General features: G+C 34.7%; 1 protein-coding gene across 50 annotated transcripts in view; it reads right to left on the reverse strand.

The window, feature by feature from the left end:
• FIP1L1 (factor interacting with PAPOLA and CPSF1) overlaps nt 1-24,241 on the reverse strand; it is a 79,280-nt gene that overhangs the window by 25,251 nt on the left and 29,788 nt on the right. For 31 of the 50 annotated variants that reach the window (XM_055294686.2, XM_063611236.1, XM_055294708.2 and 28 more), the window contains 3 exons: nt 22,045-22,152; nt 10,768-10,861; nt 8,527-8,683 (listed from right to left, as the gene is read on the reverse strand). In XM_055294686.2, the coding sequence (XP_055150661.1) occupies nt 8,527-8,683; nt 10,768-10,861; nt 22,045-22,152 (359 nt within the window). The remainder of the gene's footprint in view (nt 1-8,526; nt 8,684-10,767; nt 10,862-22,044; nt 22,153-24,241) is intronic. The other 19 variants (XM_063611232.1, XM_063611230.1, XM_063611233.1 and 16 more) reach the window with 2 other exon arrangements.

Below are 24,241 nucleotides of genomic sequence, written 5' to 3' on the forward strand. Positions count from 1 at the left end.
GTGGGCTTTGCACTCACAAAAAACTAAACAAAGATTGTCTATAAACTCATTCTCAATGTAGTCTGTCATAATTTTATATAACTAAGGCAAAATAGCTTCTGACATGGCTCTCAATGATCCCTGTCTGCTGGTATTTATGTCCTGCCCTGTGTGGGGGCTGGACATTGTGACTTACTTCTACCACACACAAAAAAAATCAAAGGATGTTACTTCCATGACTAGGTTACAAAAGATAGTGATTTCTATTTCACTAGCACCCTCTCTGTTGCCTTCTTGGCTTACATGCTTTGATTAAGCAAGCTACCATATTAGAGGCCTACACCAGCGAGGAACTGAAGCCCTGTCAATCCAACAGCCTAGAAAAAAACAAAATCCTTTTAACAAAGAGGTGAGTGAGCTTGGAGACAAATACTTCCTTAGTCAGGCTTTTGGAGAAGATTGTGAGGTCTGAGAGAGACCTTAAAGCAGAGGATCCAGCTAAGCTGTCCCAGATTCCTGACCCATGAAAACTGTTCAATAATAAATGTATGTTGTTTTACGCCATCACATTCTGGAGTAACTTGTTATACAGCAGTAGAAAACCAATACATGCAATAACCATCTATCTTTTCTCTATTCAAATTCAAATGAAAGAAAAAAAATGGCAGAATATGTAAACTACGCTTCCTATTTCTCACTAGTAAATTCCAAATTCCACTGGCACTATTATTTAACAAATAGATAAACTTGATCACTTTCCTTAAGTCTCATGACTTGTATTTCAAAACCATCAATCTCAGAAGTTTTACTCAAAATGAGTAGAAAAGGCCAAGGTTTACAAAAATCTTTAAATATCACCTTCTACCAGAAATACTTTTCTATGTATCAGGATTTTAAAAATTCAACATAAACAAAAACATATGCACACACATGTGTACCATCTCATCTACCATCCACCCTTAAATACAAACCAGAATGTAGAAAGAATATGGCAAAACCATTATTTCATGATTAAAACAATTACAAGGTGCAAAAAAAGATTTAAGTTATTTTTAAGAAAAAAAAGTGTTAAAAAGTGGTATGGTCACATAATAAAGTAACCAAAAATTTACCAGCATACTTCATGTCTAAAAGGTAAAAAAGATAATTTTACATACACTATAAAATGGACAAACTATGTTACCTTTATTAGGATCTGTTACTCTTCTATTTTATAAAATCTAAAGCCTACAGAAAATAAACTTCTATCTTACACAAAACATTTTTGATAGAAATACCTATGTTTTTTAATAGAGACCTTGTACAGAAATTATCTCCACCAGCTTCCATATAATCATGAGACAATCGAAAGAGCAGTGTAAGCAGAAGGCACAAATTAAACTGTAATTAGATTCGACAAAATGTGGTGTCAATGATGTAGTCAAAATTTAACTATTATAAAGGGTGCATCATGGAGGAGAAAGCACATTCAAAAATCAACATCCTAAGAAAGCTTTTAATCTCTATAAAATTTACATTTAAATAAATTTTAATTGTGACAGAAAATTCTATTTATTATAGATAATCAGCATTGTTCTCTGTTTTGAATTTACTGAAAACACTGACAGGCAGGCTTTTTAAATTGAATATAGAAAAACAAGAATAAATACAGTTTTCAAAAACTTCAAGGAGTTCTTTTTTAATGGTAACTCTGGAAAATGCTTACATTTCTGGCAAACAGTGCCAGTTAATTTGAGGTAATCTGTTGAGTAAGATAAAAAATCCATGGTATTATAAAATTAGCTTAATAAACGTTACAGTCACAAAATAGTTTCTCAATTAAAGGGATAAAAGTGTACTTCCTCAAGGGCACTGATAATATTCATCCAATATCCAGTATAGGCCAAGCTTCTGCCAAAGCAGTGTTCTCAACGTTTTGTCCAGGAATTCCTGGAGGTCCTTGAGACCCTACTGAATCTGCCAGGTCAAAACTACTTTCATAAATTTACTAAGCTGTGGCCAGGTGCAGCGGCTCATGCCTGTAATCGCAGCACTTTGGGAAGCCGAGGTGGGCAGATTACTTGAGGTCGGGAGTTCAAGACCAGCCTGACCAACATGGGAGAAATCCCGTCTCTAAAATTACAAAATTAGCCAGGTGTGGCGGTACATGCCTGGAATCCCAGCTACTCGGGAGGCTGAGGCAGGAGAATAGCTTGAACCTGGGAGGCAGAGGTTGCAGTGAGCTGAGATAATGCCACTGCACTCTAGCCTGGGCAACAAGAACGAAACTCCATCTCAAAAAAAAAAAAAATTTACTAAGATGTTATTTGCCTTTTTCATGCTCATTCTCTTATAGTGGAGTTTCCAGGGGCCACATAACTCGTGATTATCACAATAGATTTAATGTGAAAACAAACAGGAGAAACCAGGTTTTTCTACTAAGCCACATAGTAAAGACATTTCCAAAAGCGTAAAATAAGACCACTTCCCACTAAATTTTTAAAATTATTCTAGGAAAAGTACAGTTATTTTTCATAAGAAATTTAAAAATGTTAACATGTAATGAGTGTATTATACATCTCTAATATTTTAATTTCTCAGTTTTAACTTCTAATATTAAAAAACAGATAAAACATACATAAGTAGAAGCTCTATGGGATCTGCTGCAATTTTAAAGAGTTTAAAGAAAACGTAACCAAAAAGTTTTGAGAACTGCTGTGCTAAAGAACCAGACTGCTAACAGAAAAATAATCTAATGAGAATGCAGGACTTAGAGGAAATGCAGAATGACCCTAGATATGAGCAACTCGCCACCCGCCCCCACCCCCTGACTCGATTCCTATATATCATCCCTCACCCAAAATTAACATATTTAAGGAATAAGTAAGATTTTAAAGTTCATTAAATTAGTAGTACTAGATGATTAGCCAGACACTGATACAATTAACAGTCTTTTAGGAAGAAATCTACTTCTTTCTAAAATGCAGAATCCTACACATCTGGTATCTAGATAAACAGTTAAACCCTATAGCTAACTTTAAAACCCTATAGCCCAACTACTCTGGTTTGTAGTCCAGAGTAGTTGGGCTATATCTCAGTAAAGCAAAGACCCTTCTTCAACTCAGCAGAATTCCACTACTGGGCTACATTTCAATTGTTCCCAAGACCCACAGAACTAGTCATTTGAGGCTTGTAAGAGTTCATACAAAAACAAATGAGTTTAACTGAATTTGACTTCTATTCTTCAGTAAACTCCACTACAAAAAAAAAAAAAATGAACATCAAATATGACGACATTAAATTAACATTTAAAAGCCTAAATTAAAAGCCTACCATAAAGTTAGCTCACAATCATTAATTAAATTCTATTATTTCAGAAACAAACAAAGTAAGTCAGACACAGATAGACAAATGCATGATTCCACTTATATGAGGTACCTAGAATAAGGAAACTCATAGAGACAAAACGTAGAATAGAGGTTACAGGGGCTATCCTTAGGAGGGAAGGAGTTTAGCAGGCACAGACTTTTCACTGGAGATGATGAAAAATTTTAGGTACAGCTCATGGTGATGGTTACATAACATTATGAATGGATTTAATGCCAATGAACTACACATTTATAAACGGCTAAAATGACAAATATATTGTATTTTACCACAATAAACAAACACACAAAATCACGTACCCTATAATATTAATACTTCCAATTTTACAGTTTTTCTTCCAATGAACAAATATTTCAAAACTGACTTCAGCTAAACACAGACTTCTTAACACAAGCCAGGCAAACAGTAAAAACCTTATTCAGATTTTCAAAAATTTGATGACTGTTCCTTATAATCTCCCTAACTTCGCTACCCACAAATACGTATGCATGTACTTCAACATCAGAGAAATGCTTTAAGAAAAAAGTTTCTAAGACATGTTACTGTGACAAATACACGTAATCCAATAATACGATTTTCTGGATATAGGTACTGATTCATTTCAACATAGTTAATAAAGAAAACAGGCTTTCAAGCAAAACGGCCTGGGTTAGAATTCTGGTTTTACTATTTTCTAGCTATCACTTAGATGACTTAGGTCCCCGCTTCCTCAGTGCAAAATTAGAATATCATCTACTTCAGATATTGTTCAAGAATCAAATGAATACATGAAATGTACTCACAATAGTACCCTGAAAAGTGAGCACCCAATAAGTATTAGCTATTATATCTATTATTACTCAGAAAAAGCATGAAACCACTCTAATGTATTTCTGAAAAAACTTAATACAATGGAAACTATTTTCTGACTCATGAGAAAATGAAATAACAGATTTTCTGGATATTATAGAAGAATTATAGAAGAACTAAATTAGCTAGTATTTGTTTTCTTTTTTCTTTTCTTTTTTTTTTTTTTTTTTTGAGATGTAGTTTCGCTCTTGTCGCCCAGGCTGGAGTGCAATGGTGTGATCTCGGCTCACTGCAACCTCTGTCTCCTGGGTTCAAGTGATTCTCCTGCCTCAGCCTCCTAAGTAGCTAGGTCTATAGGTGTATGCCACCACAGCCAGCTAATGTTTTGGTATTTTTAGTAAAGATGGAGTTTCACCATGTTGGCCAGGCTGATCTTGAACTTCTGACCTCAGGTGATCCTCCTGCCTCAGCCTCCCAAAATGCTGAAATTACAGGTATGAGCCACCATGCCTGGCCCAGTATTTGTTTTCAAGCTACTGTTAGTATGGCTGCAGGGAACCACGATAAATACTTTTGCACTTCCAGACATCTCTTCCTTCTTTATTGTATTCTAATACATAAATCTCCTCTATTCTTCATACAAATCTATTATGGCCAGAAATACTTTGTCCTCTCTGTGTTACTAGCAAAGTTTCATATGTTTGTAGGTGTGTGTTTAAGGGTGAGAGGAGGCAATACATTTCTCTTCTTCTGTGAACTATCTGACATTAAAAGTCCTTCAAATGAGAATTATCTCTAACACCTTATAATTGTTAAACAGTAACTACTTATGCAGTAAGTGCTCTGTAAATTTCCAAGAGTCAATCAGAAATTGTATCATCTAAACCAGGGAATTTCCTTCTAAGAATGAATAATAATAATTATGCTGGGATAGAAGATATAAAGTAGGACTCTTCCAGGCAAATCTGGATGTATGGTCACCCTATTTAAAACCAAAACAAAAAACTAGTAGCATCCTAAAATATGAGAATAAAATATCATTACTATAGTTATCATATTTTGGACTTTACTTTTAAAAACAAAGGCAACATTAAAATACATTTAAATTAATTCTTTAAAAAATGTTTTTCCATTTTCTTTTGATTATTTCTGAAGAAAGCAAAAAACAAGACAGTTTAAGAAAAATGGAGTATCTTTTAAGGCAATACTTTAAAAAGAATCCTGAATCATAGCTTTCTTTCATTAGCTGCTTATGATTCTTAAGGTGATTTAAATTACAACAAACTACGGAATATAGTGTAATCATGTGGTTCTGTGGTAAATGGTAACTGCAAACTACAGCTTTAAGCATGGCAGCTGGCATATATCTATGCAGCCATACTGTTATGCAGAGCCAGTGCCCATCGTGATTGAATGCACCAGGTATAAATCCGAAAATCATCTTTGGTGTTATGGACACATAAATATGTCGTTAACTCAATTAGCAAACACATTAGGGAATGCCAAGTACATATAAGACCACTGTGACTAAAACTGTAGGGAAACATAGATAGAAATACATAGTCTGTACGCTCCCCAACAGCTCACATTCTGCTAAAAGTAAGGAGCAATTCGGAGAGTCTCAACTTCAAATATTTGGTTTTAATGAACTAGTATCCTGCTCAGCATATATACCAGTTAGGTACTGCTTAAACCAGCATTAGAATTCATTTGAATCTGTAACTCATTAAATGTTGATAGAAGAGCATAGAAATGTAAACCAAGAATAAACATAAAAGGAAATCTGGATTTTAAAACATGGAAAGCATGTAGCTGAGAATTAAGTAGAAAAATAGATTAAGCAACAGAAAAATAATTATCTGCACTCTACAGTATAATGTCATTAATAACCTAAACACTGTTCAAAGATTTGTTATACTTATGAACAAAGGTTACATGAAAAAGAAATGGTCAGGGGTGGTGGTTCATGCCTGTAATGCCAGTACTTTGGGAGGCCAAGGAGGGCAGATCGCTTGAGGTCAGGAGTTCAAGACCAGCCTGGACATGGCGAAACACCATCTCTACAAAAAATACAAAAATGCCGGGTATGGTGGCACACGCCTGTAGTACCAGCTACTCTGAGGCAGGAGGATCGCTTGAGCCTGGGAGGTGGAGGATGCAGTGAGCCGAGACTGCACCACTGCACTCCAGCCTGGGCGAAAGAGTGAGACCCTGTCTCAAAAAAAAAAAAAAAAAAAAAAGTAATTTTATCATTTCGAAAAAAAGTAAACTTCCAGACAATGCTACTGCCTATGTGCAGCAATTACCTCTGTAGCAATATTCTACAGTTTCAAATATTCTTATGCCAGCTAAGTATTTGTTGTTATTAATTCATACCAACTCTGTCCTACTTACTTTAATAATTAGTACTGAACATACAAAATGTTAGCCATCTGGGGATATACTATATTAGTAAATAAGGAAATCCTTTCATTCTGTCATTTGTGACAACATGCATGAACCTGGAGGACACTGCGCTAAGTGAAATAAGCCAGGCACAGAAAGACAATTACTGCACAATCTCACTTATATGATCCAACTCATAGAAGCGGAGAGTAAAATGGTGGTTACCAGAGGCTGGGGGCCATGGGTGAGGTAGGGGAGATGATTTTCAAAGGATACAAAAGTTTCAGCAAAATGAGAAAAACAAGTTTTGGAGCTCTACTGTACAGCATGGTGACTATAATTAATAACTGTATATTTCAAAACTGCTAGGAGATTTCAGAATGTTCTCTCCACAAAAAAATGATATGTGAGGTGATGAATATATTAACTTGATTTTCTACAATGTAGACATAAATCAAAACATCACATTGTACCCCATAAACGTACACAAGTATTACCATCAATTAAAAATAAAATTTTTAAAAAGAGTTTTAAGCATTAAAAAAAGAAAATTATTTCAAATCACTACTTAGTAAAGTTTAAGTAATATTACAAAGGAATCTAACAGATTACCACAAACATTAATAATTTTTTTAGTATCATTAATAAAATATGTTAAAACATTAATTATTTCTACCTTTTATTTATCTAATTCTTTTTCAGAGGACAAAGGATTCACATAGAAATCACAGAAGTCCTCATTTTGAATCACCTAAGTCCTCTTTCATTTGGTTAATACTCAGTATATTAAAGACACAAGAACCATAAGTCAATCCCAACTAATGAGTGGTTTCTGCTCAATCTATTTGTTGGAACGAGAAATTCACTGAAATTGGAAACACTAATGTTGTCTGGAATAAGGACCTCTAACCTCCAACCGCCTCCTTCCTCTATTTTTGAGAAAACAGACCCTCTAAAGCCACAAGTCATTTTTTCATATTTTTCTCATACTTTTTGAGAGTAGAGGTGACAGTGGAAGGAAATCAAAGGCACTGAGGATGAAAGACAGAAGCAGTGGCTGACATTTAGAGGCCAAGGATGAATATGTTAGGGAAGGACTATTCAGACACTATATTTGGTTCTGTACTCGGATCACAACTGGCACCTTAAAACAAAGACAGCTCTCTTGCAAATAAAAGTGAGAGTACATGGCTCTCTAGTATAAACTGATTTTATTAATAGGAAGTAAAGCCTAATATACGTCTTTCATGTTGCCCTGATGAGAATAAGCAGCTATTTTTTCATCATTTACTACCAGCTTTCTCCCTGGGAAGAGGTAATTATTATCTCAATCAATCCTGCTAGTTTCATAAAAACTTGGTTAAGGCAGATAAAGATTAAAAGCAAAGTAAGAAAGGCAACCCGATGAAAAATTCAAATAAAAATAAAATTTGGTAATTTGTGAGTTTCTTCTCTATCACCACTAACCTGGTTTTTAATTAATAATCAAAAGTAGCTAAAAATATGATCAACATTTACTTTTGTTTAAAAGAAATAAATACCAGGCACCCAGTAGCAGTCTCCTAAAAGGAAACCAGTATACAGAAGAAGACCAGACTGAAATATTAATCAATCTCTTCGCAAGATACAATTTTTTGATCTACTCCCATCCTAAAAGTATCTTTTATGTTTTTTTCCAAAACAAATTAACACTGGTAAAGTTTGTAACTGAGTATGGATTTATACATATTCTATTAGGAACTTAAGTTTGGGGATCATTATCATATTTTTGAATCACAAGATTGGTATCTGTATATTCTTCTCAATTTTAGAACATTGTCTCTTTCCTATATTGAAATAGCAATAAACATATATATATCTGTTTCAGTGTGAATCTGTTGAAGATAAGTATTATATCTATTACTTTTAATGTAATGTGATCAAGATATTATTTTAATTGTCAAAAATTTTAAAAAACACTCGCAAGCTAATTTTCTTTCAAAGTCAAATGTCTTATTTACTATTTACCCGGTGGTGGAATCAGAGGTGGAGCAGTGCTGACAGTCGGAGGAGGTGGAAGAAATGGAGGAGGTGGAAGGTGAGTGGGAGGAGCTCCTGGAGGGAAAAACGGAGGTGGTTTGCTAAAATTGTTGTCTACTTCAGTAGCAGATCTTTCAGAAAGGACCTAAAATTAGAGCACAGTTAATTAAACAGATGCATAAATATTATGTAAGATGAATCTTAGTAAATTAATTTCATTTAATCTAAGAAACAAAGTAAAAGGTAGTTTAATTCACACATGTATTTTTGGGGGGAGAGTAATAGTTCTACATGTGTGATATGTGTATACATATGCCTATGTGAGTATACAAACACATATACTTTTAAAAATGTGCATACTCAAATCTTAAGAAAAAACAACTGGATCATTACCAAAAATTTCTTAATAAAAAGTAATTAATACAAACACTCCACACAAGAAAAGAGTACTTCATAAAGATCGTTTAACAAGTAGTATCTTTGTCACCCAACCAAAGTTAAAGTATTCAATTAAAGCAATGTAATCATTAATCACAGACACTAGCCTTAAGAAATTAACATGGCAGCAGGTCAGACATTCACTGTACAAAGGCATGTCATCACCAGGTTGCAAAGTAAGAGACTGTCAGGCATGCGTCAACAGACTGCAAGCAACAGGCAGCAAGATATGTAAGTAACTTTATCATGTGAGCCTTGTAACTTTAAGACCAGGGTTTATTCTTAAAAAATAAAGCAATGTTTGCAAAATGCTTATTTGTGTCAACAGACTAAGGGACAGGCACCATAAGAAGCACCCCAAACCTACTGAAATAAAACAAGCAAAGTGGCACCTCAAAATCTGGATTTTTGATAAGCTCCCCAAGGATGTGTAAATAAATTTGGGAAAGACAGCCAACATAATGTTGTATATTTAATTTATACTTCTCAGATCCTTGCTGATTAAAGCAATCTTTTAAACATACAATCCCTCTTTCCATTAACACTTCCTACATTTAAGTGCAGTGTTTTTTTTGTAGGGCTTATGCTGATAAGCTATTTTTTAAAGTATGTATTTTGAGAAATCGTGGCATTTTAATGGTAAGGGGAAAGGAAAAATGGACTAACATCTTCCACTATAGAAATGATTTGCCTTTAAAGATGCTAAAAGGAACATTTTACATGATCAACTTATCAAAGGTAAGAATAAAGTGCTCTGGACATTTTTAAAAGGACTCAGAAAATAGGAATAAATAATGAAAAAAGTATGGCCAAACTGAATAGCTGGAAGTCTCAGTTATTAAAGTTCTAACATTAATTATCCAACTTACTGATAATTCATCTCCCCTCAATTTTTCACCTAAAAACAAAGGAACTCTACACCTCCTCCCGAAATGTCACATTAAATAAATCATGGTATATTTATCCAATGAAGCTATCATGAAGATATTTTAATCATATTTTAGGAATATGAAAACATACAAATGATAATTTTAGATGGGGAAAGAAGTATACACAGAAATATAATTATAATAGTATCCCAATTTTGCTTAGTATCAAAAGATGTACCAGATGTGGTTATCTTTAGGTGGTAAAATCACTGGTGGTCTTTTATTTTTCATTCAGTAAACCTATATACAAGTTGAATATTCCTAATCTAAAAATCTGAAATCTGAAATGCTCTAACATCCAAAACATTTTGAGCATCAACATTTTATCACAAGTGGAAAATTCCACACCCAACCTCATATGTGACGGATCACAATAAAAACTCGGGCCCACTACACAGTTTATTCAGGGTTGCCAAAGGAAAAAATATTATCATAAATTAACAAATCATCATAGTAAATTAAATAACTTATTTATGAAACATAAATTTCATGTTTAGACTTGGGTCTCATCCCTAAGATTACATACATACAAACATTTCAAAATTCGAAAATTTCCAAAATCTGATACACTTCTGGTCCCAAGCATTTTAGATAAGAGATACTCAACTTGTATTACGTTTCTATCAAGGAAAAGAAAAAAAAACCCTATTAAAAAAAGATTCAGAGATTATAAATTCTAACTGGAAATGCCTTTATAATAAATGATGACTGGTTCCACATTTTAAATCTCTTTGTATCACCTAAAACACCGCATAGCACTATGACTATCTATTGAATAAAATAGTAATTTATTATATTATAAATAAATTATAATGCTGATATCCTTCAGTAAAAGAAAATTATTTATTTTAAAATACTAAACCTGTATGTTGCTGTTCTCATTTGCCCGTCGCCTTCCTTCTACTCGGCTGATAGTTATAGTCTGACCAATAACATCAATTGCCCCAGGTAATCTCCTGTAACATAAAAATTGAATCAATTCAGTTTCACTGAATTAGATGCTTTAAAAATAATAGAAGCAGTGAGAAATAAAAACAAAATGTGTTTGCAATAAATTTTAAAATAAAATCAGATCACAATACACATTGAAAAATATCCCTGAGTTTAAGCTCGCTACTTTGCACTGTCATAAAAATTTTTATTAATAAATAAGCTAGAACCAACACATCCAACAATGATCATAATGTTAAGCTTTAAGTCTCTGTAGAGCTCTTCTTCTAAACTTACTAGTTTTAGTAGTCTCCAAATAAATGTATCCTTGTGAAATTAAATAAGACAGCAAATGCTAGACAAATGGAAATTTTGGGACCACTACAATTGTAACACATACTACAGCTCTATTACAGAAACTTTAAATATTCCCCAAAAAGGCCTGAAAATAATGCTCATTTTAACATACACAAGATATTTTCCTTGTGATATATTCCAAGTGTTTAAAAAAACATAAAAAAGGAACCAGTTTGCCATTTCTGATAACTTGCATTTAGATAGAAAAATTCAAATATTTAAATACTCGCCTCACCTCTACAATCTTTTTAAAGTTTATAAGGATATGGAAAAATAGTCTATCATAAAACAATTTATGAGAAAAATTTAAGAGAAAAATCTAGTAAGTTGTATTTTAAATAATTAAAATAATGTTAAAAGCTATTATGCAGATAAAGGACTTTATAAAAGTATGCATGCCTAAGATGATATAGAAGTCACTTGGAGAAATAGGCAATGAAAAGTGGATGCAAATTAGATGAATTTCTCTTCATCTATATTTCAGTTCTGAACAATACTGCCTTTAAAACTTTATAGAAGTAAAACAATTAAAATACCATAGATCCTTCCGCAGTCACTAGATTAGGCTCCTAAAATGACAAATAACAGCAGCTACCATAGGTTGGATGCCAAACCCATTATATCTAAACCTCGCAAAAACTTAAAAATTACTGTATACCTGTTAAGAGACAAGCCATGGTCCAAAGTGAAATCACTAACCTAAGCATGAATTAAATGGCAAAACTAACTTTCAAACCTGAGTCTTTCTGATCCCAAAGACTACAGACCTTCCCTCCCCACCTTGAGCTAGGTTTCCTTCCAGCAAGACAATTCACCTTTGAGGAATTTAAGACTTTTCTGGAAATCATGAGTTAGTAAGAGTTTATCTCAAGTAGGCCTTGAAACACTCCACAAATTATTTTGTGCTAAGAAAGACAGCCCTATAAAAAGCATATCATGACATCTGAAATGTTTTCAAGTACATAGTCAGTTCCCACTTACCATCCCTTGCCCACTTAATAAGACTTCCCTTCTCTATAATTTCAGTACAATTTAAAACTGTTCAAGCCTTTCTAATTTTATGCCTGAGTCACTGACTTCCTAGATTTCCTCATGATCCCAAAGATCAAGAATGATTTCATTGGAGGATTAACATATCCTCCAATACAGCTGGGGAAAGATCTTAATATTCACGTTACAAAAATCCAAATATCTCTATGATAATACAAATATTGCTTCAATTTCTTCCCTATAATTTAAATTGCAAAGCTATGCCCACCATGACTGCATTATCAAAGCACATGCCATCAGCCTTCTGATATACAAACATTTCATATTCCAACATCCTACTAAATACAGGTGTGCATTCTGAGGTCGTAATTTCCTCTCTGTTAATTGCTGCCCTCCATTGTCAAAATTTTTACTTTCACTCTATTTCCTTTTCTACTATTTCCTCTTGCCAATCACTGAACTCTCTCCTTTGCATTTTTAAATTTATTCCCATCAAGAACAAATTCTACCAAATTTGTTTGGACTTGCAAGTCAGATAGCAAATTCTCCAAATTGTTAAAAGTGGTAAAAATTAGATCTAGATATAAGAATAACTTTCCTGTTGAGGGGAAAATTTTCTATAGCCTGTCTTTTACCATTTATTTCTCAGGATCTCTAGTTTTCAAAAAGTCTGGGACACATGGAAGTATTCATCTCTTAAAATGTACCTTAAATATGGTCAGAAGTCTAATTAGTTTTTTTCAACTTTAAATTGATTGTTTTTAATCACTAAAGATTCAAAATGGCAAATACTATGATTCTAAAAACATATAACTGAGAAATCAGCCTTAACAAGTATATATCCCTAAAGGGAGTTCAGAAAATTACAATTCTGCCGGGCGCGGTGGCTCACGCTTGTAATCCCAGCGCTTTGGGAGGCCGAGGCGGGTGGATCACGAGGTCAGGAGATCAAGACCACAGTGAAACCCCGTCTCTACTAAAAATACAAAAAATTAGCCGGGCGTGGTGGCGGGCGCCTGTAGTCCCAGCTACTCCGAGAGGCTGAGGCAGGAGAATGGCGTGAACCCGGGAGGCGGAGTTTGCAGTGAGCCGAGACTGCGCCACTGCACTCCAGCCTGGGTGACAGAGCAAGACTCCGACTCAAAAAAAAAAAAAAAAAAAAAAAAAAAAAGAAAATTACAATTCTCCACATTTTCAAAACATCTCCTTGTGCCCGTATTTTTTAACCACATAAACTGATTTACTTTAATCATATAAATGAAGCTTACCATTTTGTTCCAAAAAGTTTTATGATAGACACACAGTATGTACCACAGTAACAAAAAGCACATAATATCTAACACTGACAAATAATTTAAAAATCTAACATTATTCTGATGCCACATTATGGAAAAAAATATTGAACCATACTATTCCACGAAAGTTCTTAATGGACAGCTTTTTCTTTCATTGTTTAAGAAGATTTAATAGAGTTTCCCTATGAGGAAATCTACTGTAACTTAAGAGTTCCACAAAGCGTAGGTTTGATTAGGCCAACAAACTTGTTCAGTAAGGTAAACAGCTAATGCTATTATCAAAATCCTCTTCTCCATACTGGACTCAATCATCTAGTAAAAAGCTAAGAAACTAACCACTCTGGGTGTCCGAGTTAATGTAGAGTTTAAACAGGCAGTAAATGTTCCCAAGAGCCTCTACCTCCCCTCCTGGCACAGTAAATGAATATAAAAATATCTCTGAAGTTACAATGGAATTAAATGATCATATTTTGATGATTCTGATATCCCAGAAAGAATCTGAAGGCTCCCTGCAGAGATGCAACAGGAAGTTTAAGATGACAAATCAGGGCTAATAGAAGACAGACAAAAGGCCATAAATCGATCTCTGAAGGTCAGGCTCACGCACGTAATCCCAACACTGGGAGCCTGAGGCAGGAGGATTACTTGAGCCCAGGAATTCGAGACCAGCCTGGGCAACATGGCAAGACTTTGTGTCTACAAATAATTTAAAATATTAGCCAGGCACAGTAGCACATGCTTGTGGTCCCAGCTATGCAGAGGGCTTAGGTGAGAGGATTGCTTGAGCCCAGGAGATGAAGGATGCAGTAAACTGTGATTGTGCCACTGCACTCCAGACTGGGCAACAAAACAAGAGTCTGTCTCGAAAAAAAAAAAAAAAAAATCTCAGCTGCTTTTTCTTGGAAGCCAGAGCAAAGGACATCATTAATAACAAATGTCTTTAATGTGCGTAAGATTAAAACAAAGCATTTGCTCTAAGATTGTTTTCCCGGCAATGACAGCTAGTATTTATGGAGCACCTACTACGCACAAGGTAAGCACTGTTCTAAATATTTTATATATATTTAGTCTTCATGATAAACCCATAAGGTAGCAACTCTCATTATTGTCATTTTGCAAATGAGAATAAACAGAAAAAAATTCTCCTTTGAGTCTAAGAGAAAATATGAGTACAATAGTTTTTAAACTTTATTGACTACAAAACACAGTAAGAAGTACATTTTACACAGCAATCCAGTACCCACATTACATTAAAAACTAAAAAAGGTTCATGAGACAATACTTAAAAAAGGAAAAATGGTGACATTAAGATAAAATGTAATTTTATTAGTATTTAAATATAGCATAGGAAAAAAGCAAAATAAACAATACAAAACCAAGAAATATTGGTTGGGACCACCAAATTGTTTCACAACCCACTAATGGATTGCAATCTCATGTTTTCAAAAATACGGAAATAAAGTCTCCAAAATTCCTACCAAAAAAAAAATTTAATTTTAAAGAGCTATTTCGCAAAATGCTCTTTAATGCTGAGTGAAGCACAACAACGCCCAATTCAATAAGAGCAATTTAATCAGGGGAAGCAAAACAACGTGGTCTGCGTATCTAGCCCTCTTAATGGTCAGGCTTGATCTAATAATTTAACTGTGCTTTTGAGAACAGTTCAAGTTCTTAACTAGCACATGGTTCTCTAAAGAAGAATCAGGACGTCCCTGATTTCTAAATAAATAGATATGTATAGATGCAATTTTCAGGCAAAAGTCCAGCGTTTACAGCAAATTTTCAAATTATTTTGCTTGAAATATTGTTTGAATTATTGCTTGAAAGTTCATAACCATATTCTAAAAGAATGAGTGAATCACATATCAATGTAGACATCTATGAATGTTTTCTCACAGAAGGGCTTCTAATAAGAACTGGGCAGCAATCAGTTCAAAGGTCCATTTGCTAAGAAAAAGCCTAGAATGTGGCTATCTCATATTCCCAACTTGAAAAGAGATGCACTTTTAATTCAGGTCACATATGTAAATAGATGGCTGTAAACAGTTCTGCATGGAAATTGTGTAGCATCTTTTAAGCTACTTTAGGAAAGAGATGAGCCTTAAAAGACATGTAGGATGGGAAGGTAGAACATTTCAGATGGAGGGACAACTATGAGTATAGAGAAAAGATGGAGAGGGACAGATATGTGCACAATTTCTACCTGGCAAATATATTACCTATCCATCTGCTTGCAACAGAAGTATCATGCATCTTTGATAGTGGTCACCAACCAAAAGACATTCAAAGAGGCAGAAAATGTAAATTAAATGAGAAGCACATAAAGAAAAACACTGTGAGGCTGTAAAATGCTATACAAATATCAGCTCCCGTTGTAACTACATCTATCATTTTACTTCAAAACCGTAGGTGCCTAGCTATCATTTGATTTTAATCTTTATGCCAACCCAGAATCAAGACTCTAAATCAGTGGTTCTCAACCTTGCCTGCATATCAAAATCCTGATGCACAGGGTGTACACCAGACTATTTAAAATAACATTTCTGGGACTCAGTATCAATACTTTTTTGAAGCTTCCTAGGTAATTCCAATATAGTGAAAGTTGAAGACTACAAATCTAAGGGCATGTTCAAGAGACTGCTAGACATTTTGTTCCCTCCAGAAAGAACTTAAAGTAGCTCATAAAAAATTAATATTTAACTATTTCAAGAAAAATTTGAAGTCATATCCATCAACATAAGAATATCATTGATTACATATTTTTCTACTGATCTTTTAGTTTTGTGGTACTTGAGCCCAGGAATTCGAGATCAGCCTGGGCAACATGACTGGTCTGACATGGTACTGTTTCTATACCTGTGTGTACGTTTTACTTTCACAAGCACAAGAATAATTTTCTCTATAGTATATACATAATTTATAAAGAAAATATATCCTAATGTTCGAGTAACAATTTATTAATGCAAAATCCCGTCCAGAAAAAGAACCTAGTCTAAAATAAAATAAAAATCACAGAATTCCAATCACTTTTCCGGATATACAATTTATTTTCTATCAGTACTACATTTAAAGAGACTGATAAAGCCCATGATGAAAGAGGAGATCCGACACTCACTGAGTGTCTGATCTTTTTTTTTTTTTTTTTGAGATGGAGTTTCACTCTTGTTGCCCAGGTTGGAGTGCAATGGCACGATCTCGGCTCACCACAACCTCTGCCTTCTGGGTTCAAGCGATTCTCCCGCCTCAGCCTCTCGAGCTGGAATTACAGACGCATGCTACCACGCCCAGCTATTTTTTAAATTTTTTTTTAGTAGAGAGGGGGTTTCTCCATGTTGGTCAGGCTGGTGCTTTTTTTTTTTTTTTTTTTTTTTGAGACGGAGTCTTGCTCTGTCGCCCAGGCTGGAGTGCAGTGGTGCCATCTTGGCTCACTGCAAGCTCCGCCTCCCAGGTTCACGCCATTCTCCTGCCTCAGCCTCCTGAGTAGCTGGGACTACAGGCGCCCACCACGGCGCCTGGCTAATATTTTGTATTTTTAGTAGAGATGGGGTTTCACCGTGGTCTCGATCTCCTGACCTCGTGATCCACCCACCACGGCCTCCCAAAGTGCTGGGATTACAGGCATGAGTTACCGTGCCCCGCCTGGTCAGGCTGGTCTTCGACCTCAGGTGATCCGCCCACCTCAGCCTCCCAAAGTGCTGGGATTATAGGCGTGAGCCATCGCGCCTGGCTGATTTATCTTTCAAGCCCTGAAATAGGTGCTTTCATAGCTTAGAACTTATTTAATCCTTACAAGTACATCACATTTAAGGTATATGGGGCCGGCATAGTGGCTCACACCTGTAATCTCAGGTGTGATTCGGGAGTAGGCCGAGGCAGGAGAATCACTTGAGTTCAGGAGATCAACATCAGCCTGAGCAACATAGTGAGACCTCATCTCTACAAAAAATAAAAAATTAGCTGAGCATGGTGGGCATGCCTGTAGTCCCAGCTACTCGGGATGCTGAGGTGGGAGGACTGCTTGAGCCTGGTAGTCCGAGTTTGCAAGTAGCCATGATCCCACCACTACACTCAACCTGGGAAACAGAGTGAGACTCGTCTTGAAAAAATAAAAAGTAAAGTACATGTCCAATTAGTTTCACTTCCACAGATAAGGCTCTTTTGCATTGTAAAGTGGCAGCACTAGGATTCAGGCTTAGCCCCTTCCCTTCTTCTTCAACAGTGTTTATCATACTAATTTTCTGGGGTCTGAATTTTTAAAATGTCAATTTTTAAGCTCTATTTAAAACAAAACAAAAAAAACCTTGAATGTTTAAAGGTGAAATAAGCCCAAATTTTACTCACTGGAGGACACAAATGTGTTCAAAAGTGCAAACAAGCTTACTCACTTTTGTACAGAGCTTGGAATAAAGCTCTACCTTCCATATTTATGCTTAATTTCATGCTTTTAAATGAATCAATGACAGGAAAAGACACAGCTCTATAAGAAACTTAAAGAAAAACAAAAAACCCCAAAGGCCTTCATATGTCCAATAACATAAAATCATACGAACTACACACTATAGCAACATGCATTCAGAGCACTTGATCAAATGCCCCAAGGTATAGGCACATCTTTTCAGTACAGTGTCTCATCAAGACATAAAAGGAGGTAGTCAGAGGAAGAGGTTATTCTTAGATATCATGTTCATTTAACGTCCAGTTTTATTATAAGTATTGTGTTTAATATAAGAAATACATGCATATTTAAATGTATTTGTGACTTAACATTGAAAAGCAATTTTTACTATTCATTCAAGAGTATGAATCAGTTAAAAAGCATTCTAATACAGGAACATAAGCTTAAGAAAAATAAACTGTCACTTGAAAATTAAGAGGAACAGAACTTGGTAACATAAAATGGAAACAAAATAAAAAAATAAACTGTGCATTAGGATACGTTTATAGCAATCATCCATATTACCAGTTTCAATTTCCTGCACTCACTAAAACTGCTTCATTAATTAGTTTCACAAGAGTTAAAATTTGAATTTATAAAGCAAACTTACACCAATAAAATGCCATTGCTATACATATAGATTTAGCTTGAAGAATACTGGTACAAGTTTGAAAAACACTTATAGATTTGGCTTGAAGAATACTGTTAAAATTGGAAAAACACTATATTATACAAATTAATAGTAACTAGCATATGATAAGGCCACAACTTCAAATATAATAACTGTTATTTATGTATTTATTTATTTATTTAGAGACCAGGTCTGGCTCCGTCACCCAGGCTGGAATGCAGTGGCACGATCACAGCTCACTGCAGCCTCACCTGTCCAGTGATCCACCCACCTCAGCCTCCCAAGTAGCTGGGACCACAAGTGCACACCACCATGCCCAACTAATTTTTGTATTTTTGGTAGAGCTGGGGTTTTGCTATGTTGCCTATGCTGGTCTCAAACTCTTGAGCTCAAGTGATCCACCCACCTCAGCTTCCCAAAGTACCAGGATTACAGGCAATGAGCCACAGCGCCCAGCCCAAATATAATAACTTACGAGAAAGATCTTAATCATTACTTACTTGCTCTTTACAAACATTTAAGCAATGCCTCAAACTCCACACCTGTCAGTTACATTAACTACAAGAGCTGGAATCTAGTTTTTCTTACACTACCAGAGAGTGACAGTGAGAGAGAGTGTGTTTTAAAAGAGAAAAAGTAGCCTGAGAGAGAAAGAGAGAGCAATTCTCCTGCCTCAGCCTCCCGAGTAGCTGGGATTACAGGCATGCGCCACCAGGCCCAGCTAATTTTTTTATTTTTAGTAGAGACGGGGTTTCTCCATGTTGGTCAGGCTGGTCTCCAACTCCCGACCTCAGGTGACCCGCCTGCCTCGGCCTCCCAAAGTGCTGGGATTACAGGCATGAGCCACCACACCCAGCCTATTTTTGGAATTTCTAAAGCACAAAACACATAATGAAAATACGGCTTCAAATTTCCTTTCACATATATTCTTGAGACTAATTACAAAGTTAAAGTGAAGAGTGTTTTTTTGTTTCCAAAGCATCTTTTTTAGAGAGAAGCAGGTATAGATGGAGTTGCTATAGATAAAGCACTGAGATGTGTCTCTTTCAGGTATGGGAAACAATATTTTCACTATAAATTAGCCATCTGGTGTCCAAAAATAAAGTACTATATCTAAAGTAAAACAATTTTAAATAAAACATTCTAAGTCAAATAGCTGATATAAAAAGAATTTCAGATGTTATAACAACAAAGCCAAAGAAACAAATACAAAGTTTAAAATTACACTGAAAATAACATCTTTTAAGTATTTTTTTTTTTTTTTTTTTTTTGAGACAGGGTCTCATTCTGTCACCCAGGCTGGCGTGCAGTGGCGTGATCTTGGGTCACGCAACCTCCACCTCCCGGGTTCAAGTGATTCTCCCACCTCAACCTCCTGAGTATCTGGGATTACAGGTGACTGTGACCATGCATGGCTAATTTTTGTATTTTTAGTAGAGACAGGGTTTCACCATGTTGGACAGGCTGGTCTTGAACTCCTGACCTCAAGTGATCCACCTGCCTCGGTCTCCCAAAGTGCTGGGATTACATGCGTGAGCCACCACGCCTGGCCTATTTTAAGTATTTCTATGCCTTTGTCTATGAAGGTTGACTTGCCTGAACTATTGGTACTACAAGCCAGAAAAGCAGGTATTCTAGTCCTGATTTTGCCTCTTAACTAGCTGTGAATTTGGGCAAATTCTCTAATTTCTCAAATCTCTAAGGACTAGTTTCCACTGTAAACCAGGGACTAGTCAGAAAATAAAGAGTTTCAGGTTTGAAGAGGCTTTCCAAATTACACAGTCTAGCTCCACTATGTTACAATTGTAGTAATGGAGGCATAGGCACGTTAGGAAACTTTCCTTAATTCACACAGGTGGTTACTGACAAAACTAAACCTAAAATCCAAGTCCAATACTTATGCAACAAAACAGTTGTAAGTTTAAGTTTCTTTATCAATAGCATGATAAGTTTATAAGTTCTTGTTGTCTGGCCCTTTTAGGTTCAGTAAATAGGCTGTCCATACTGCCAGGTTAAATATAAATCCAAGTGTTTCTCTATGCAATAATCGAGTTAGTTGTTACACAGAAGTTGTATTAGTACAATTATGAACTTTTAGGTTCCATGGAAATGTTGTATGTGAAAAGACTCATACACTTCATTCTACACTTGTCAGATATAACTTTTCTTTATTTAAAATAACTCTTGAAATTTCTACTGGTTTTTCAAATAGAATTTTAGTGTTCAAAAACAAAGACAAATCAATATAATACATTGATAAATCAATGAGTACTTTCAAAATAATCAGATGAAAACTTTCCTCAACCTACTAAAGCAACACATGCAACTGACACTATTCTAAGAATGCAGGTAATATATTTTTATCTACATTAGTTATTAGACTTAGAGTTTAGACATTCTTACTTTGAGATGTATATCCACTTTTAAGAATGACTAAACTTCTTTCCTAACAGGAAATACTTACAACTCACGTGGAATATATAATTAAGACTGTACAGAAAATGAAACATAAGAAAATCAAATTTTGATAGTGTTTCCTCCCTTTTAGGTGCTATGATCAAAGGTATTTGATCATAATTTACATTTGTATTTTTTAAGTTTTTAAATTAAAATAATTGCAAACATATTTATATAGCATTGAGCCAACCAGGTAAATTGCTTAAAATTCTCTAACAAAAGCAAAAAAAAAAAAAAAACACCAAAATTACCCCTTGTATATCATAATTATTTAAAACCTCAAATGATAAATTAGGAATGTATCTTGGTCTGTATTTTGAAGTCAGGTTATCAAAGCACAATCTCTCAGACTGATCACTGCAAGTAATGTACTTTCATATTGGAACACAGTCGTTTCTCATTGCATCCCTTAAAGATGAAGTTATTATTTCAGTTTTCAGGTTCGGAGAAATTATAATATCCATTCAAGGTTGTATGCTGTGTAAATTTAAGATTCAGAACACAAATCAAAATTCAATGGAGGGTAGATCATTAACAAAAGCATAACAACAATAAGGGAAATAGCATATTCCAGGGCAGCTACTATGTCCACTTAATGAAATCACAGGTTTTTGCACTGTAGTGGGTGTAAGATTGGAAAGATTCAGTAGAGTCAAATTTTATGGGTCCTAAATACTGGCTCAGAATGTTAGGTTTTATTCGATAAGTAGTGAAAAGCACCTGGGAATTTTTTTAAAATGGGATGTGGTATGAGAAAGAATTAACCTGCAGCAAGGAGAAGGAAAAAAAAAAATTACTGAGCATCCATTAGCATGGTTCCATGTAATTCATTAAATATCATAAACAGCCAGAAAGATGAGTGGCAAGACAAGTGCTGGGTTTTGATTTATAAGATAACTAAAAAACCTACAACTGTACCCTGAAAAAGCATAAGTTGGAGGGTAAAAATATGGTACGGTCAAAATTTATTATCTTACTAATAAGGCATAACAACATTGATGATCTAAACATCAGGGAGTATCCAATGTTTAAAAATAGCCTTACCTTAGATCAGGCGATTCGGCCCTCCCATATCGATCCTGCCACTTCCCAACGCTTGAATTGGCTTTTCTGGAGGCAGTACTTGTCTGAGACTGAGAAGAGGTGCTGTTTCTGGTGAGATAAATTTTCTATGTTTTTTCTTACATATTGTTGTCTCTGACCCCCCTTGTTGTTTTTTTTTTTTTTCTTGACATGCTTTTTCTAAAGTCTTTTAGTATGTTCCTACGGTATCATTCTCAAGTCATATAAACTACTTGCCGTGGTACTAAGTATTTAAATATAGATGTGCTATCAACACTTTATTGACTCTAGAATATTTTTAGAAATATTCTTCAACATAGTATGACGTCAGTGTAGAAATGAGAAAAGAACTAAGGATTTACATCAGGTTACATTATTTAAAAAATACATTTCTGTGCCTCTATGAATTCTTAATATTAATTTTTGCAGTTTTACAAAATCTTATTCAAAATTTTGGTATTTCTTTCCCTATATTCTTCAGCAATGGATATAAGTATTGTTAGTGCAACCAGTTAACAGCAACACTCTGACGTGTTTCATAAAAACCTATACTATTTTATAAAAAATCCCTTTCAAAATAACTCTTTCAAAGTAAAGTTCCCAAAAAAGTTAATTTTATCCCTGTTGACATACTTCATAAAAAGTTCAGATATGTGCAATATTGCCAATACTTTACAGAACTAATAAGATGCTCTTTCAAAGCAACAGGATATATATATGTTTATGCATCTGCTTGTTTATGTAAAAAGAAACACAGGAAAAACAAACCAGAAACGAAATGAAATCTGTTCTGACAGAAATGAAAGAAACAGAGAAAGATGTATCAAGTTTCTATATACCTTTGGATACTCTTGCCTTTGGAACTGTTAGATGTTTTACATATGCAAAAAATAAATCAGTGAACATGGAAGGAAAAATAAATGCTAAAACTGCATACAAACAGATACAATAAACCAAATTATGTATTTTAAATTATTAATATAACAACTCTGTAGGAAACTTCTGAACCCAATATTTGAACTATATACCCTTCGCCTAAAAAGAGACAAAGAAAAAACTGTAAACAAATCCTAAACTCTACTGAATAGGTTTTCTCATAACAGTAAGAGTTCTGAATCTGTTTTACGTGTATTTCAAGACTCTGGGAGCCAGGTTCTCATTGTGAAAAAAAAAAAAGGAGATGCAATATGGAATAGGGAAAGAGAAATAGGAATAAGAATCCTGTGATGTTCAAATGAAAGTAAAAGAAACATGATGATTTCATGACTAAAATGTATTTTAAAAAACACACATGGAAACTTCATCTTGAAAATGCTAATTCTTTCCTAGCTCTGAGTGCTGAAAAGGCCTGGAAATAAGGATGCCCTAGTATAAAGAGCACAGCTAGCACCCTGATCTTGTTTTTAAATTACCATTCCCCACTAAAAGGAATCAGAGTGCCTCTGAAAATGGCTGCTTCTAAGGAAGAAACAGGGAAACTACAAGATAAGCCTGAAACATCCTGGTAATGCCAAACTATAAAAACACCCTAAAAAAAAAAAACATGATGGAGACATATCAAAGGTCATGGAGCAAGTTTGAAGAGGAACAATTTGATGTTCACATCAAAATGAATTACAGTATATATAAATCACACATATGGTTTAAACACCATGTATACAAATAAGCTATATTTGTAAGTCACACATACACACTTTTTCACACATAATATAAGAATTTATGAGTCTAAGTGATAAGTGGTGGAGTGGGAAAGCTCATTTTTAAAGTAGAATGCCAACTAATAAATGTTAAGTGAAATAAGAGTTACGTAATCACTATTTTGCAGCCATTACAGTAATAACTGACTAAAGAAAAAATTATCACTGGCACTAAAATCCCTAAAAAGTTTGAAGAGGAACAGGATATTTAGTCTTTCCACAAATTACTTATTAAATACAAAGGAAAAAATAGCAACTTTGCAGTGCAGAAACCCAAAGGACACCACCACAACTAAGTCATTAGAATTATCATTACTAATAAAATAACATGACAAACTGACATCATGTATCTCCAAGCCAATACACTGAGAAGGGTACATCATCACTTACATAGTATTCCTGCCCAAAAAATCAAAACCTGAATCTAATCATGAGAAAATATCAGGCAAACCCAAGAACCATTAACTCAACAACTAGATTGT

Source organism: Symphalangus syndactylus, chromosome 10 (genome assembly GCF_028878055.3).
Source record: "Symphalangus syndactylus isolate Jambi chromosome 10, NHGRI_mSymSyn1-v2.1_pri, whole genome shotgun sequence".
NCBI classification, from domain to species: Eukaryota; Metazoa; Chordata; class Mammalia; order Primates; family Hylobatidae; genus Symphalangus; species Symphalangus syndactylus.